We start from the raw sequence: 18083 nt of genomic DNA, 5'->3' as shown, positions 1-18083 counted from the left end.
CAATCTGGACCATGCAAGTCTGAGCACAGGGAGACTACCAGGAGCATCTCTGAGTGGGAAGATCAAGTCACCAAGATCTGAGCAGTAACTTACATCTAGCTACCTTACATCAGAAGTAGTACAACAGCAAGCACAAACAATCAAGATGACAGGCTTTCCAATTGGTTAGCTCCTCTTAAGAATACATGGAATATGATCATAAAACAATATAAAATCTGTTAGTGAAATCAGAATCTCTTTATTGCTGGTATGTTTAACATTCTAGAACTGATTCTGATCCTCATAACTTCAAAGAAATAGAACTGAGAATTGATAATGACTGACACTATATTTTATTGATTATAATTCATTGTTGCATTGGAATAAAGTTCAGTGACAGTGAAGTATCAGCCAAGTTGTACATATTATGATTTGGAAAGCTGCCTGGTTATTGCAATAACATTCATAACGGTATGACCGGCAGAGAAGCAGTGATGGACTGTACGAGCAACTTCACAACTATGAGAGCAGCATGTCACATAGGCCTTTGGAGAATTCATAGATAAGTAAGCAGTGCCAGATTTTTGCAATCCAGGTTGAGTTTGTGCTCTGTATAACAACTATAGTACATAAACTCAATAGTCCGACACCTTTGTTTAGTAATAATAATTGAATAAACAATGGGCACTCTAATTCACATTTTAATTTATGAGGTAGAATGAGTGTGAGAAAGTTCGTTTGTTGAACATCTACACTCAGTCTTCTAAAGGCAGGATTTCCCAGTAGCCAATCATTTTAATCCCAATCCCCATTCGCATTCTGACATGTCAGCCCATGGCCTCATCTACTGCCACGATGAGGCCACTCTCATCAGGTGTTGGAGTAACAACACTTCATATTCCATCTGGGTAGCATCCAACCTGAAGGCATAAACATCAATTTCTCCAAATTCCAGTAACTTGTCCACCTCCTGCTTCCCTCTCCTTCAATTCCCCACTTTAGCCCCCCTCCTACATCTTCTCTTCTCCTCAAATGCCTATCACCACCTCCTGGTGCCCCTCCTCCTTCCCTTTCTCCCATGGTCTACTCTCCTCTCCTGTAGGATTCCTTCTTCTCCAGTCCTTTACCTTTTCCACCTATCATCTGGCTTCTTATTTCATTCCCCTTCCCACAACACCACCTGGCTTCACCTGTCACCTTCTAGCTTGTCTTCGTTCCTCTCCCCCACTTTCTTATTCTGGCTTCTTTCCCTTCCTTTCTAGTCCCAATGCAAAGTCTCAGCCGGAACCGTCGACTGTTTATTCATTTCCATGGATGCTACCTGATTTGCTGAGTTCCTTCAGCATTTTGGGTTGCTCTGGATTTCCAGCAGGATCTGTAAAATATCTTTATAGATGCAGCACTAGTTCAAGGTCTTACACTATCATCAAGTAAATCAGTGATAGTAATTTTCTCGGTCATTTCTGATGTTTTAATTGCAATGTCAACAGTTAAGATGGTACATTTCATCATGGCTTGTCAGAATAATGGTTATTATGTGCTATTTATATTTAGCTTGAATAAAAAGCCGCAGAAAATGCATCATAAGTAAAAAAAAACATCAAAACAAATATAAAACAGAAAAGAAGTTACAACTCGCACCTCCCAAAATAACATTTAACTTGATTGTTTTCTGGAAATGAATGTTATTCTGTATGTTTCCATTCATCTACTTACTTGAGAAAAATGAAAAATCCGTTGTGCATGTTGGCTGGCAAACTTCCTGTATAAATTTGCTGCTGCAGGTACAGAAAAAATTACCCAAAGAAACAACTGACCATGACTTCTGCCAAACAATGAGCAAAGTGGAACATCAAGAGAAATGGATTTCATAGTCATATAATTAATAAACACCACAGCACAGAAACAGGTCCTTCAGCCCATCTAGTCCATACTGAATCATTAACCTTCTTAGTTTCATCAACCTACACCCAGACCACAGCCCTCAGTACCCCAGGCATCCATGTACCTATCCAAACTTCTCCTAAACATTGAAATCGAGCTTACATGCAACACCTGTGCTGGCGGCTCGTTCCACACTCTCACAAACTCTGAGAGAAGAAGTTTCCCCTCATGTTCCCCTTAAACATTTCACCTTTCACCCTTAACCCATGATCTCTACCCAACCTCAGTGGAAGAAGCCTGTTTGTATTTGCCCTATCTATACCCCTCATAATGTTGTATACCTCTGTCAAATCTCCATTCAATCTTCTATGTTCCAAGGAATGAAGTCCCAACCTTATTCAATCTTTCCCTATAACTCACGTCCTTCAGTCCTGACAACATCCTTGTAAATTTTCTCAGCACTCTTCCAATCTTATTTACATCTTTCCTATAGGTAGGTGAGCAAATCTGCACACGATACTCCAAATTAGGCCTCACCAGCGTCTGAGACAACTTCAACACAACATCCCAGGGAACTTTCTCTGTAGCTTTTACATGGTGTTCCGCATTGTTCTTCTTTTACCTTGTCCTATTTCAATGCAACATACATAAGAGTTGCTGGTGAACGCAGCAGGCCAGGCAGCATCCCTAGGAAGAGGTAGAGTCAATGTTTCCAGCCGAGACCTTTTGTCAGGACTAACTGAAAGAAGAGCTCGTAAGAGATTTGAAAGTGGGAGGGGGAGATCCGAAATGATAGGAGAAGACAGGAGGGGGAGAGATGGAGCCAAGGGCTGGACAGATGATTGGCAAAAGAGATGAGAGGATCATGGGACAGGAGGCCTAGGGAGAAAGAAAAGGGGGAGGGGGGAAGCCCAGAGGTCGGGCAAGGGATATAGTGAGAGGGACAGAGGGAGATGAAGGAGAGAGAGAGAAAAAGAAAGTGTGTATATAAAGAAATAACGGATGGGGTACGAGGGGGAGGTGGGGCATTAGCGGAAGTTTGAGAAGTCAACGTTCATGCCATCAGGTTGGAGGCTACTCAGATGGAATATAAGGTGTTGTTCCTCCAACCTTTCATCTTTCATCATGTGGCTTCATCTTTACAGTAGAGGAGGCCATGGATAGACATATCAGAACGGGAATGGGATGTGGAATTAAAATGTGTGGCCACTGGGAGATCCTGCTTACTCTGGCAGACAGGATTGGAGGAACAACACCTTATATTCCGTCTGGGTAGCCTCCAACCTGATGGTATGAACATTGACTTCTCAAACTTCTGCTAATGCCCCACCTCCCCCTCGTACCTCATCCGTTATTTTGCCAATCAACTGTCCAGCTCTTGGCTCCATCCCTCCCCCTCCTGTCTTCTCCTATCATTTTGGATCTCCCCCTCCCCCTCCCACTTTCAAATCTCTTACTAGCTCTTCTTTCAGTTAGTCCTGACGAAGGGTCTCAGCCCGAAACGTCGACTGTATTTCTTCCTATAGATGCTGCCTGGCCTGCTGCGTTCACCAGCAACTTGTATGTGTGTTGCTTGAAATTCCAGCATCTGCAGATTTCCTCGTGTTTGCATCTATCTCAATGCATTGTGTATTGATTTCGATAGACTTTATCCAACAGAGACAACAATTACCTTCTCCAGGCATGCCTTACCACATACATCAATGGAGCGACTTTATTAGCTGTTTTTTCCGTGACTGTCATACCTTATGCTTTCACAGTATTTTAATTTGATCTTAGCAAATGAATGAATTGATTAGTAATTGCTGTACTCACCAACTTCCTGGTCGGACGGCTCAATGTTGTAACCATAACCAATTAAAGTGCGAATTGCTTCACGTAAACTGTCTCTATTTGATTTTTTAGTTCGTTCATCAAGAAGACTATACGGCACCAGTCGAGGGTTTCTTTTGTTCTTGATATCCTGTAGAACGTGACAGTTAATGTCATCATATATGCTCTGGGTTCTAATTTTAGGTGTTTGCCCTGCATTTGCAGTTTAAATTCAACGAGAATGCATGTGTTCACACAAAGCTAATGACTGAAGTCAATAAAAACAGAAAGTGCTGGAAACACTTTTGAAAGCCTGAAAGCATGTACCATCAGGCTCAAGGACAGCTACTATTCCACTGTTAGCAGACTTTTAAACGGACCTCTTGTACAATTAAATGAACCCCTGACCTCAGAATCTACCTCGTTATGTTCTTGCACTTTATTGTTTACCAGCACTATACTTTCTCTGTAGCTTTTACATTTTATTCTGTATTGTTGTTGTTTTGCCTTAATGCACTGTGTAATGATTTTGATCTGTATAAACAAAATGTAAGATAATCTTTTCATTGTATCTTGTTACAACTGTGACAATAATTAGCCAAGACCAAAACTGCTATCTTTCTCTACTCTTTCAATCCAAATGAAAGGTCTCCATCCGAAATGAATGCTGACTGTCTATTTTCCTCCACAGATGCTGAATGACCTGCTGAATTTCTCCAGCTCTTGTTTTTCGCTTTGAATCAAATGCAAGGTCAGGAGAGCTTCCAAAAGGCTGATGAAATGAAAGGTTAGCTGAACTTCAGGTGGGCTAATCAACTGTAAACTTAGCTGAACATCAAGATGGCCATTTAAAACATTTTCAGGCAATACAAGTTACAACAAAGAAGCTTTATTGTATTACACTAATATACACTAAATACACAATATAACTAACCTGCAACATATCAGAATACTTTAAAGAAGTTTAAAATATTGTCCAGAATTTAAAGTAAAAGCACAGGATGAATATTAGGTCCAAACCACTCCCTGTATTATCTGTTCTCAGTTCAGCTTTACGCCTTGCATTTGCCAGCATAAACATATTCCACAAGGGGAATAAGTAATTGATGTGAAATAAAGTTGTCTGCTTTTCAAAATGATTTTATAGCATAGTTTGCTATTATGTGGCCATGGAACATATGTCCATAATTCCAATTATTACAAATCTCAGTCACCTGTTGGATGCCGTAAGTCCACCCTTGCCTGATTCTGTCTTTAGCCCAGACATTATGTGCATTTTCTGCCAGCTTGTCAACCAATACTTCCTGGGCTGTGTGTAGTTTGACATCCGAAAGGTCCAGTGGGGCAGGCTTGTAGCCGTTTGACATCATGTAACTAAAATGCAATTAAAATAAATGATGAATAAGATCACAGGTTGAAATGCAAAATACAATACTTTAAAATCATCAGCGTTGAATCAATTAGTCTCTAAAAGAAAAACATAGAAGTTTAAAAGTCAAATTTTCCATAAATGTAAACATACTCATTGTCAAAAGAAAAGTGGAAACTTGTTAATCTCTCTATTTTACAGTTGAAACATGTTGGAGTAATTACAGTTCCAAATTAATTACATGTTGATTTATTTTTTAAAAAGACAATACAAATCCTTTGCTGTTTCCTCTAGTTTTAAGCATCAAGGAATACTTACTATGAACAACATCATAAGCAAGCAGAAGCTAACTAATTGATCTTAATCAGTCAAAAGTCCACAAACTCCTACCCAAAGTGGAAAAGATATACTTGCTGTTCCATAAAGATTCCTTTAAGCTCAGGCAGATTCAGTCCAAGGCAGTTTAAGTCTAAGATTTCGTTCAAAAGACACATCTTTGGTATCCAAAACTACCTTTCTGAATATTGTTGATGGGGTTGTTCTTTCAGAGGCTAATAGCATAGCTCAGTCTCTGGCATTGAGACCAGGTCTGTGGCTCACAGTAATAGTGATAGGAGGCTTGATAGTGAGTGAGGACAGACAGGATATTCTGTGGATGCAGAAGGGATGACATGATAGAGTGTTGTTCCCTGGGTGCTAGGATTAAGGATATCTTTGAGTGACTGCAGAAAGTTTTCGAATGGGAGGGCAATATGTCTTCGTACAGATGACATAGGCAGATATCAAGGGATGAGGTTCTGCAGGATGAGTTTAGGGAGTTAGATAAAGAAGTTAAGAAGCAATACTTCAAAGATAGTGATCTCTGGATTCTATTCAATGCCACAAGCTAGTGAGGTCAGAAATGGAAATGTAAGCCAGATGAATTCACAGCTCAAAAAACAGTGCAGGGAGTGGTGATTCAGGTTCTATGACCATTAGCATTTCTTCTGGGGTAGCAGCGACCTGTACAAAAGGGACAGCTTACAACTGAACCAGAGAGTGACCAATACCTTGGTAGGGAATTTTTTTAGTCTGCATGGGAGGATTTAAACTAGTTGGTGGGAGAGAGCATAGAAAGGGACAGGGACACATCATGAGATAAAGCAGTACCCAGTGAAAGCAAGTTTAGTGATCAGGATAGCCAGTGAACAGTGAAAGCAGGGAAAGGAATATACAGTCAAACTGCATTTATTTCAATACATGGGGTTGAACAGGTACGGCAGATGAACTCAGAGCTCGGATTAGCTCAAATGACTGATGTTATAGACATAATGTAAGCATGGCTAAGAGAAGGGCAGGGCTGGCAACTCAGTATTCCAGGATACAGATGCTACAGGCATGACAGAGGTACAGGTAACCGAGAAGTGGGTGTTTCCTTTTTGATAAGGGAGGAAGTAATAGCAGTACCTAGACATGACATTCTTGAGGATTATATCATATGGGATCATATCATATCAGTGAGATCATATGGGTAGAACTTAGAAACAAGGGGATAGTCACTCTAGTTTGTCTGTATTATAGACAGTGGGAATTTAACCTGCAGGTGTAAAGAAAAGTTGTTCATAGTTGCAACAATAATAGGGTTGTATTAATGGGAGATTATAATTTTCCCAGTTTTGACTGGACTATCCAAAGTGTTAGGGATCAGGATGGGGTACAATCTCTGAAATGTATTTGGGGAAGTTTCCTGAGTCAATATACAGAGGGCCGTACACTGGAGGCTGCAGTGATGGACCTTCTCTTAAGGAACAAAAAGTTCAAAGTTCAAATAAAATTTATTATCAGATGCATATACGTCACCACATACAACTCTGAGATTTTTTTTCCTGTGGGCATACTTAGGAAATCTATGGAACAGTAACTGTAAACAGAACTGATGAACAACAAACTGGGCAAATGCAAATATACTGTAAATAAACAGCAATAAGACAGGCCAGGCCAGATAACAAATGAGACAGTCAGGGAGCACTTTTGCTCTTGTGACCACAATTCTATTAGTTTTAAGATAGTGATGGAAAATGGTAGGACAGGTTCAAAGCTTAGAGTACTAAACTGGAGCAGGGCTTATTTTGGTGAAATTAGTCAGCATCTAGCAAGATCAATTGGGTGAGCCTGTTTGAAGTGAAAGGAACGAATGACAATTGGGGGCTTTTACGAGTGTGATATCGAGAGTCCAGGAATAGCTTTTCCTGTTAGGTGGAAGGGTAAACCTGGCAGGTCTAGGGAACCTTGGCTGAAATGAGACACTGAGGCTCTGATCAAGAAAAAGAAGTAAGCATACATTGGGTGCAGGAGGTTGGGATGAGTGAATGCCTTGATAACTATGAAAATAAAGAATACTCTTAAGAGGAAAAAGAGACGGCAAAGAGAAGATCTGGCAGGTAGTTTTAAGGAAAATCCCAGGCGGTTCTAGAACACGAGTTTATTAAGAGTAAAAGAGTGACAAAGCGAAGAGTAGATTCCCTTAAGATCAGCAGTGCTGCCTATATCTTGAGCTGCTGGAGATGGGTGGGACTTATAACAAATATTTCTCCTTGCTGTTTACTGAGGAGAAAAGCGTGGTCGCTCAAGGGATAAGGGAAACAGGTAGAGATGTTTTGAAGAACAATCACATTCCCAGGGAGATATTTTCAGCCTTGCACTGCATTAAAGTGGATACATTCTCTGGACTTGAGCAGCTGCATCCTTACTAGAGGCAAGAGAGGAAATTGTAGAGACCCTTGTGGAGTTATAGAGCGTAGAAACATAGAAAACCTACAGCACAATACAGGCCTTTCGGCCCACAATGCTGTGCCAAACATATACTTACTCTAGAAATTACCTAGGGTTACCCATAGCCCTTCATTTTTCTATTTTCCATTGCCCTCTATACTTGCTTCATCATTATTACTGGTGAAGTTCTCAAACACTGGAAGGTAGCTAATGTTGTTCCACTGTTTAAGAAGGGTACCAAAAACAAGCAACAGAATTGCTAGTCTGACGTCAGTAGAGGGGAAGTTACTGGAAGGAATTCTAAGGGAATTAGGATAACCAGGGTCTGATGGGGAGAAATCAGCATGGCTTTGTGTGTGGAAAGTTGTGTCTGATAAATCTTATAGAGAATTATGGATAAGTAACCAAAGAAGTAGATGTGGGTAAGGCTGTGGATGCTGTCTATTTAATTTCAGCAAGGCTTTCAACATGGTAGGCTTGTCTAGAGGGTTAGATCCCATGGTGTCCAGGGAGAGCTAGTAAGGTGGATTCAAAACTGACTTGGAGATAGAAAGCAGCAGATGGTGGTTGAAGGTTGTTTGTTGGAACAGAAGCCTACAACTGGTGGTGTGCTATAGCGGATGATTTTGGGATCCTTGTTATTCATTACTTATATAAATTATTTGAATGCAGGTGCACAAGGCTTGATCAGTAAGTTTGTGGATGACATGAAGTTAGAGGTGTTGTTTGTGAAGAAGGTTATTGCAGATTAAAGCGGGATCTTGCTTAGTTAAGGAAGTGAGCCGAGGAGTGGCAAATGGAATTCATTAATGATAAATGCGAGCAGGTATTTCCACTGAGGTTGGGTGGGAGGTCATGGGTTAAGGGTGAAAGGTGAAAAGATTAAGAGGAACACAAAGGGAAACTTCTTCACTCAGAGGGTTGTGAAAGTGTGAAACGAGCTGCCAGCACAGGTGGTGTGCGCAAGCTCGATTTCAAAGTCTAAAATAAGTTTGGATAGGTACATAGATGGTAGGGATATGGAGGGCTATGGTCCGGTGCAGGTCATTAGGAGTCGGCCATTTAAATGGTTTGGCATGGAGTAGATGGTCTGATGTTTCTGTACTGTATTTTTCTATGATTCTATAACTCTATAAGTGGGAGACAATGCATTTTGGGAAGTCAAACCATAGGCAGAATTATACTGTGAATGGTAGGGCACTAGGGAATGTAATGGAATAACGAGACCTTGGAAGTACAGGTGCAGAATTCATTGAAAGTAGCATCACATAGATAAAGTGGTTAAAAAAGGTGTTTAGCATGCTGGCTTTCAACAATCAGGGCACAGAGAAGAGTTGGGATATTACTGCATATTGTGGTTGTACAAATCATTGGTGAGGCCCTACTTAGAGAACCGTGTGCAGTTTTATTCTTCCTGTTATACAAATATGTGGTTAAATTTTAATGAGTGTAGAAAAGATTTACGAGAATGCTACCTGGATTAGAGGGTCTGAATTATAGGGAGAGGTTGTCCAAGCCAGATCTGCATTGCTTGGAGCACAGCAGAGTGGGGGGTGATGTTATAGAGGTTTATAAAATCATCCAGGGGCATGGAAAAGGCAGATGAAAACATTCTTTTATCCATGGTAGGTGAGCCCAAATCTAGGGGCATCATTTCAGGATGAGAGGGAAAAGTTTGAAAGGGATTTGAGGGGCAAGATTTTCCACACAGAGGATGGTGAATGCACGGAATGAGCTGCCAGAGGAATGACTGAGGAAGATACAAATTTAAGAAGCATTTAGTTAGGTAGTCACAGAGGCAGGGTTCAGAGGGATATGGGTCGATTTGGACTAGGTGGGTGGTATCATATTTGACATGGATTCATGGGGATAAAGAGCCCGTATCCATACTGTACTGTCTTACTGTGGTGCATAATGAAATGGAGCCCGCTTTTCAATTCAATATAGTATAAGGTGGCTTGGAGGACACCATGACCAGGAGCTGAAGGCAGTGGCAGAAAGTATCTCCTCAGCCATTAACAACAGGGGGCACCTCCTCCAACCAAGAAAGCCCACTGCCTTTGTCAAAGCTGGAGACCAAACACCACTTCAACCCACACCACCAGAAGGCTTGCTCGCCACAGCATCTGACTGGCAATTGAAAGTCAATCTTGGCAAGCATTGAAGTTCCCTGACTTCATTCCATCATCATCAGTTCAACGAGCAGGTGGTCATGGTAGAACTGACAGCGCCTTGGGAAGACCAGATTGAGGAGGTGATTGAATGTAAGAAAGCCAAATACCAGAAGCTGGTAGGGCAGTGCCAGAGACAGGGGTGGAGGGTACAAAGTGAGCCTATGGAGGTAAGGTGTAGAGGTTTTTCTGTCTACTCATTCTGCAGAACCTGCTCTCTCCCTGGCATTTTGGGGGCTGCAAAGAAAAGAGCCATCAGGACCGTTACAGAGGGTGCTGAGCGAGCCTCCAGATAACTATGGATCAAGAGATGCCACCTGTGGACCAATACTGCTGGGACTCAAGCCAGGGCCTGATCAACCTTGGTTGGGTCACCTGGGCGAGGGTGTCTGACGTTGGAAGACCTGAAACACCTAATGACCCCCAGGGTACATCACTGATGATGTGTCCCAGCGCATCCTAGGATGTATCTCACCATCAATATCATTTCAGAGTAATCTCTCCCAAAAGTAATCATCTCAAGGAGACAATGACTCTGAAATTCTTACAGGATACAATACCAGGGCACAAACCAGACTCATGTACACATTTTCACAGTAGCACTGACTCTGTCCCAAAGTGCAGAATATTTGGTCACTTGCTGGGCTGAGACAGGAGTGTCCTACTGCCAGAGCACCTCAATGGCCCTGATTCAGTGTTACTCACCAGACCCTTCTGGACTTAAAGGAAATCTAAAAAAGAATATTCTCTGAAAAATTTCTGTGCCTGGAATTGGGCTTACCAGTGATCATTACTCAGGCATTCCAGAAACCAAAGTGTCATCCGTGGCAAATGTCCACACACGTGCACACCTCCACAGCAAACTTCACTGGAGGCTATGTTAGTAAAGACAGCAGTGTACACACAGTGAACATTGTTGCCTGGGTGATTGCAGAGCAAGCAGATCAAGGCATCCTTAGTCTGTGGTACTGATCTGATCCCAGCACTGCCACTGTGGATTCCATTGAACCACCTGATAATTTTAACTTTACAATACTAAACACACATTGTAACAGCAACAGAATCCTCACCAATGCTAACTAATGCATGACTTGCTCCAGCTGATGGGATGATTTCTATTGTTAGCTTTCCACTATGATTTTTAACTTGCAAAAGCTGACAGCAAGTGGTGTGACACGCTCATGAATGGTTTGCTGATTTCAAGCAATGTTTTTGCATAAACCAGTAGATGCTAGATAAGGGTGCACAAGTAGACTATTTCTGGAATACAGCACGGCTGGGAAAATGAGCAGAGACCACTCAGAGAAAGGCAACCTGCTACATTGAGGACGAAGGGAAAGAGGAAGAGAGCTGACAACTTTGATAGCTCCTTTTTGACTGGGATGCAAAGCCTGACAGTTTAAGGAGCAATATGCAATTAGGCTCTGTCCAATATTCCAGGACTAAGGTTACAGTGATCTTGTTTTCTAGTAACTCCCAGCATCCCCAACCCCAGCTGGAGCTCAGGAATTTCAACCTCCGTGGTATTTGAGGTGGAGATAAAGAAGCATACATGCTATATAACCCAAAGCTGATATTTCCATGAAAATACAATGGGAAAAGACTACATTAGCTTCAATGCATTGCACCTCTAGATCTATTTACTTCTCAGCAAAGACTATAAACTCAACAGAAAACAATTATGATCACGTGACTTCAAAAATAATTAGAACCTGCAACTTGTCTTACACATCTCCACCTAGTCATATTTTGCAAAAACATTCATTCAGATTAACTTGAAATCCTTAACAAAACTTCTGTGATCCTGAAAGCTAGCACAATTCACATGCATTTTTTAGTCCAGATGGTAAACATGAATAGTTTTATGAAAAATAAAAAGTAGATGTTGAAAAACCTGTGCTAGTCTCTTTAAAACAAAACACCTCTCGGTAACATTCTCATGACTGTAATAAACTTACTTTTTGGGAAGTTTCATTCTTTGTAAATATTCTTCTGCTTTTGGTTTAATATGAACAACATGACAACCTAAAGCCAGGAGGGTCCTGTAAAGGCATTGCAATAAACACTGTAAATTCATCAACTAAATGCAAACACAAGGCAAATTGATATACAGTAATTAATAGCTTTTTATCTTACATATTGAACAACATTTTAAACTTACTTTAAGGTTTCAAGGGACATTTGTAAATTATAGTTTCTCTCTTGTTCGGGTAGCTTATCAAAATCCACCAAACAAGGGTGCTGTCTCTTATTGTCATCACGTACCTGAAGAAGAAACAAGGCAGTCATTGGTGAATAAATTAATGAATTATTAGTTGTTCCAATGAATCCTTCTTTGATAATGGTCACATTTTTCTTGATTGGCAAGTTGCTGGAAATGTGAGAAGCTTGCAGCAATGGAGTGAATGGATCTGGGATGTGAATGTATAGATAAATCAACTTTGTACTTTCTTAAGTAATCATATTCTGATAAATGCACACAATGTATAGTGCAACCACTAACAAAGCCAGTATAGGCCAGGTATCAAGTAAGGAAAAGAAGGGATATTTTATTTCGAGACTCAGCACAGTACCAGCCCCTTCTGGCCCAGCAAGTCCCCACTGCCCAATTACAATTAACCTACCAAACCATACATCTTTGGAAGGTAGGGGGAGACTGGAACACTCAGAGGAAGCGGTCACAGGGAGAAGATACAAACTCCTTACAGACAGCAGTGGAACTGAAGCTGCATCACTGGTGCTGTAATAGAGTTATACTAACTAATACGTTAGCATGCTGTCCCTTAGTTCAAGGGTAAAGTTAGAATCGGTTAAGGGGAAGATTAGGTAAAAAAAAGTTCAAAATGGGATTAGTTAATTTATTAACAAGAGAAAATCTGCAGATGCTGGAAATCCAAGCAACACACATAAAATGCTGGAGGAACTCAGCAGGCCAGGCAGCATCTATGGAAAAGAGTAAAGAGTCGACGTTTTGGGCCGAGACCCTTCATCAGGACTGGAGAAAAAGTTTCCAATGGGACCCCACAATGAAGCACATCATTCCCACCCCACCCCCAACTTTCTGCTTTCCACAAGAATCTCTCTATGCGACTCCCTTGTCCATTTGTTTCAAGCTCCAGACAGTCCTTCCAAATGAGGCGACACTTCACCTGTGTGTCTGTTGGGTCATCTACTGTATCCAGTGCTCCTGGTATGGCCTCTTGTATATCAGTGAGACCCAACATAGATCTAGAGACCACTTAGCCTATGCTTCACTCGCCAGAAAAAGCAGGATCTCCCAGTGGCCACTCATTTTAATTCTACTTCCCATTCCCATTCCGACATGTCAGCCCATGACCTCCTCTACGGCTGCAATGAGGTCACACTCAGGTTGGAGGAGCAACACCTTATATTCTATTTGGGTAGCCTCCAACCTGATGGCATGAACATTGATTTATTGAACTTCCGGTAGTGCCAGCCTCCTCCTTCACTGTTCCACATTCCCACTTCTCTCTCTCACCTCATCTCCCTACCTACCTATCACCTCCCTCTGGAGCTCCTCCACCTTTCATTTCCTCCATGGCTTTCTGTCTTCCTGTATCAGATTCCCCCTTCTCCAGCCCTTTATCTCTTTCACCAAACGACTTGCCATCTCTTTATTTCACCCCTCCTCCCTTCCAGTTTCACCTATCACCTACTACCTTGTATTTCTTCCTCCCCTCCCCCACCTTCTTACTCTGACTTCTCATGGTTTTTCTCCAGTCCCAATGAAGGGTCTTAGCCTGAAACATTGACTGTTTACTCTTTTACATAGATGCTGCACATCTTAATGCTATTTTTGTGAAGATTTTGTTTGAATCTAGTCATGCAAGTAGTACAACAACTTTACATCAAAAATAGATAGCTAGTGAGATATCATGCTCACAAAGGCAACGGTTGAGTGGTGTGGATAATTTTTAAAATTAGTTCTGTGTTTGCCATCACCTGAAGCTGATGTACTTGGACACAAACAACAATAAGTGTCAGGCAGGATCTCACAGTGGCCCCCTACTTCAGTTCGACTGAACATTCCCATACCAACATGTCTGCTACCACCATGAGGCAAAGCTCAGGTTGGAGGAACAACACTTCATATTCTATCTGGGTAGCTTCCAACCTTAAATATTTCCCTGCCAATAATTTATTTTTTTATAACTGTGTATACTTGGCAATGTTATTACATGTGAGTGCTACCATGAAATATAAAAGAGTAATTAAAATATTTAATTTTCATTAAAATACCACAAATGAGATGGTTCAGAGTGATGAAACGGGGATCAGTTCCGACATCGGTTCAATCCCCAATGCGTCATGCACAAATTGTAACCTCTGGCATTAATGAATTACCAGACTGCTTTTCACATCAATTATAAAACTCCTCCACAAGGTTTTCACAAGAGTATGCTTCATTAGAAACTTCATGGCTGGGATAGATCAAGAGCAAGCCCCTTTCCAATTTCAATGAACAGGCCTTACTTTATACTTAATCTTGCTATGGTTGAGTTTCAGACAGAAATAATACTGCATATATTAGATTAGAAAATAAAATAAAATGGCTGTGGTGTAGCTGACCTCTGTTACTTTGGACTTGGGTATGATATGCCAATGATATTTAATGTCCACCTATTTTTACTATCACTTAAAGGCTAGTAAACAATACGTTGTCATTTAATGCAACATGATAGGAGGTAGATTATGTTGCTTTAATTGATGTGTTCTTCTATTGCTGCTAAATGTATGGGCCCTGATGAATTGAATTAATTTTAAACCCAGATTTGTTCTTTTTTTAAACAGCAGGAAAGAAATTAGCTTTTTGTTTTCTCTTTCCCAGTTAGAAATTAGACTACAAAATAATTTTGAGACAGAATACACCATTGCAGATATCACAGTCATGGAATTGTAAAGCAGAGAAACAGGACTTTCAGCGTATAGAGTCCACACAGACCATCAAACACAAGTCAACGCCAATCTCCGTTTATTCTCCCCACATTCCCGGCAACTCTCTCCAAATTCTACCATCCATCTCACTCGACTGAGTTTACACTGGTCAATTAACTGACCAATCAGCATGTCTAGAGGATGTACAATAGGTTGGAACTAGAGCACCTATGTGGTCACAGGGAGAAAGTGCAAACTCTACACTGACAACACCAGGTGGGATAGAGGTAAAGGAAAGAGAGGAGGGAGAGATGCATGTTTGATTAAAGGAACAGTAGACAGTAGACAGAGATAAAATTACTGTAGGATCATCTAATGAGGCTTTAAGGATAGAAAAGAGAAATAAGAAGGGGTCGATCACATTGGTTTTGAGCTGAAACTAAAGGTTCCCTAATAGTCAACAGGAATTCGAGAAGATTGTGGAGAGTTGCAAAAATAATTGAGTTGCCATAGTAGGTGATTTTAACTTTCTTACCATAAATTAGCACTACAATACTGTTAAGTACTTAGATGGTGCTGAAATTAAATGTATTCAGGAGCTTTCAAAGATTGATTGAGGTAGGTTGTTGGGAACAAACCCCAAAGGGGCTGTGGAAGAATGTGCCAGAACTGGTGGGCTGAGTGAGTCGAACTGCTGTGCTGAACTGGGCCAGGCTGGGAGGTTGAGTTGAGTGGCTGGCTGGTGGTTAGGACAGAAATGTGGAGTTGGAAAAGAGCATGGAGGTTGCAACTGCTGAGATGATGAAGAAAATGTCCTGTAGGATGAACAGGTCGACGGATAGTGAAAGTGAGTTTGAGATGGAGGAATGGAGTGAAGAGAGTGAGGAAAGGAAACAGAGGTATGAGATGTCAAACTCTCAGGAGTCAGGAGACAAATAAAACAGGATAGCAAAACAACGGAAAGAAGATGAGATTAAAGCAATTATAACACTGTGCGAAGATGTAGTGTCTTTTGGTGAATGGAACCTGATTCATTTGACGAAGATAATCAACAAACTTATAGGCGAAGTCAAAAGAGCAAAGACTTTGCTAAATGGATCGCAATTAGTGATTTGTTGGGATAGTGCTCAACAAGGCAAAGTGATTAGATTAAATAAAATAGATGGCAAAAAAGCACAATGCTCAATACCCAACAATAGGAAGTGGACTAGAGGAGTTATTTTGGAATGCCAACAAAAGTTACTATGGATGAGATTAAACAGAACATAAAAGGAGCAAAAATTATTGAGGCCAAATGTTTGAAAGTTACAAGAAATGGGAAAAAGTGTGATAGTTTATCGGTTATGATCAACTTTGATGAAGAGAGATTGCCGACTAAAGTTTACTTAGGGTATACGTGTTATGAGGTCAGAATATATATACCACCACCTTTAAGATGCTTTAAATGTCAGAAATTCGGGCATATTGCGGCAGTCTGAAGGAGAAAACAAAGATATGGAAGATGCACTGGGGAACTTGAATATGGGAAATGTGAGGCAGGAGCTAGGCTGAAATGTTGCAATTGTGGTGAGGAAATGTGAAGGTTGTAATATGATAAATAAGGACTGGAGTGAAGAGAGTGGAGGCCCATGACTAATGGTCTGCTTCTGACTAGAGGTTGGTACTGAGGCCATCGTTATTTGTCATCCATGTCAACAATTTTGGCAACATGGTAAAGTAGCAGCTAGTGAAACACTTTACAGCAGTCAGCTGTAAGATTGGGGTTTGATTCCCACCACTGTAAGGAGTTTGTACGTTTCCCCCTATAAACCGCGTGGATTTCCTCCGGATGCTCTGGTTTCTTCCCACATTTCAAAGGCATACGGTTTAAGGTTAGAGAGGGTTAGCATGCTATGTTGGTGCTGGAAGCGTGACAACGCCTACAAGCAACGCAGCATAATCCTTGCTGATTTGAACTGATGCAAATGACGCATGTTTCAATGTCAAATCCAGGTGGGAATTTCAGAGCAAATGGCAATGCCCTGGGAAGTGTTGTATAACAGTGGAATCTTGGATACAACTACATGGTTCACTGAAACTAGAGTCATAGGGGTTGTGAGGCAGCACCTCTGCTCTAGTTTATAGTGAAAATCTTCAATTCTGGCTGCAGGGTCAGTTACTAAACATTTCCAGCATTTTCATTAAAACTGACTTTGAAAGTAACTTTTCACAACACCTTTTTTTTTCCTGAAAGTAGTGCCAGAGAGAGAGAGAGAGAAAAAAACAAACATGCCTTTGGCAATCTACCTTCTCAAAAGCCAATTTCTCCATATTGTTTACAATATACTTCACTGACAGCAACTCAGGCATACACAGTAAGCAGTTAACTCACTATATTAACAGATCATGTGAAGTCCCTGTGATTGAGAAAGCTCACTAATATTACATTGGTAGCATCCTCTGTTACTTGTGTTGGCCAGGAAAACATTTTGGGATACTGTATTTCCCCAGCAGCTAATAATTGATTTATTTATTTTAAGCAATAGTAAAGTTAATCATAAATACTGTTAGATACTATGGGAAGGGAAAGGGATGATTTAGAACATTCAACATGGGACACAAAAGTAAGAGAAAGCCTTCTGGCTAATGGAATTCAATAAAATTATTATTTGTTCTTCTACTTCAGCACCATTTTCCAGCATCGTCCCCATATTCCTTAATTCCTTTACTATCCAGCAACATATCATTCTGACAGATATCTCGTCGGAGGATTAATGCATCAAGTTATCCCAGTCGCGTCACTTCCTTACCTTCCCATATGTCCAACCAAGTTCAATTTTGTTTGTCGCCCAAAGTTCATGAATGTTTTCAGCTAGCTTGTTCTGGACTTTCTCAAGGTGTGAAGGTAAAACAATCTGAATTTAAGAAGTAATTGATTGCAATGTCATTTAAAAATAATAAACATGAACTATCACAACAAATAATAACGAGGCAACCTACAGAGAAGAAGTCATCACCCTGACACAGTGGTGTCAAGGAAACAACCTCTCCCTCAATGTCGCAAAAACAAAGGAGCTGGTTTACACTACAGGAGGAATGGAGACAGGCTGACCTCTATTGCATCAATGGATCTGGGGTTGAGAAGAAGAATAGCTTTCAGTTACTCGGTATACACATCACCGTGGACCTGGTGGTCTGTACATACTGGCTGTGTGGTGAAAACAGCACAACAGCGCCTTTTT

The 18083-nt window shown here is 40.9% G+C and overlaps 1 protein-coding gene across 9 annotated transcripts in view; it reads right to left on the bottom strand.

Annotated features, from left to right (window-relative positions):
* The window catches only part of ryr3 (ryanodine receptor 3), a 380840-nt gene that overhangs the window by 243924 nt on the left and 118833 nt on the right, over positions 1-18083 (bottom strand). For all 9 annotated transcript variants that reach the window (XM_063051027.1, XM_063051036.1, XM_063051064.1 and 6 more), the window contains 5 exons: positions 17652-17756; positions 12128-12231; positions 11925-12008; positions 4890-5049; positions 3679-3826 (listed from right to left, as the gene is read on the bottom strand). In XM_063051027.1, the coding sequence (XP_062907097.1) occupies positions 3679-3826; positions 4890-5049; positions 11925-12008; positions 12128-12231; positions 17652-17756 (601 nt within the window). The remainder of the gene's footprint in view (positions 1-3678; positions 3827-4889; positions 5050-11924; positions 12009-12127; positions 12232-17651; positions 17757-18083) is intronic.

This window comes from Mobula hypostoma, chromosome 1, assembly GCF_963921235.1.
Source record: "Mobula hypostoma chromosome 1, sMobHyp1.1, whole genome shotgun sequence".
Lineage (NCBI taxonomy): Eukaryota > Metazoa > Chordata > Chondrichthyes > Myliobatiformes > Myliobatidae > Mobula > Mobula hypostoma.
Note: the sequence above shows the minus strand (reverse complement) of the source record. Positions and strands in the feature narration are given on the sequence as shown.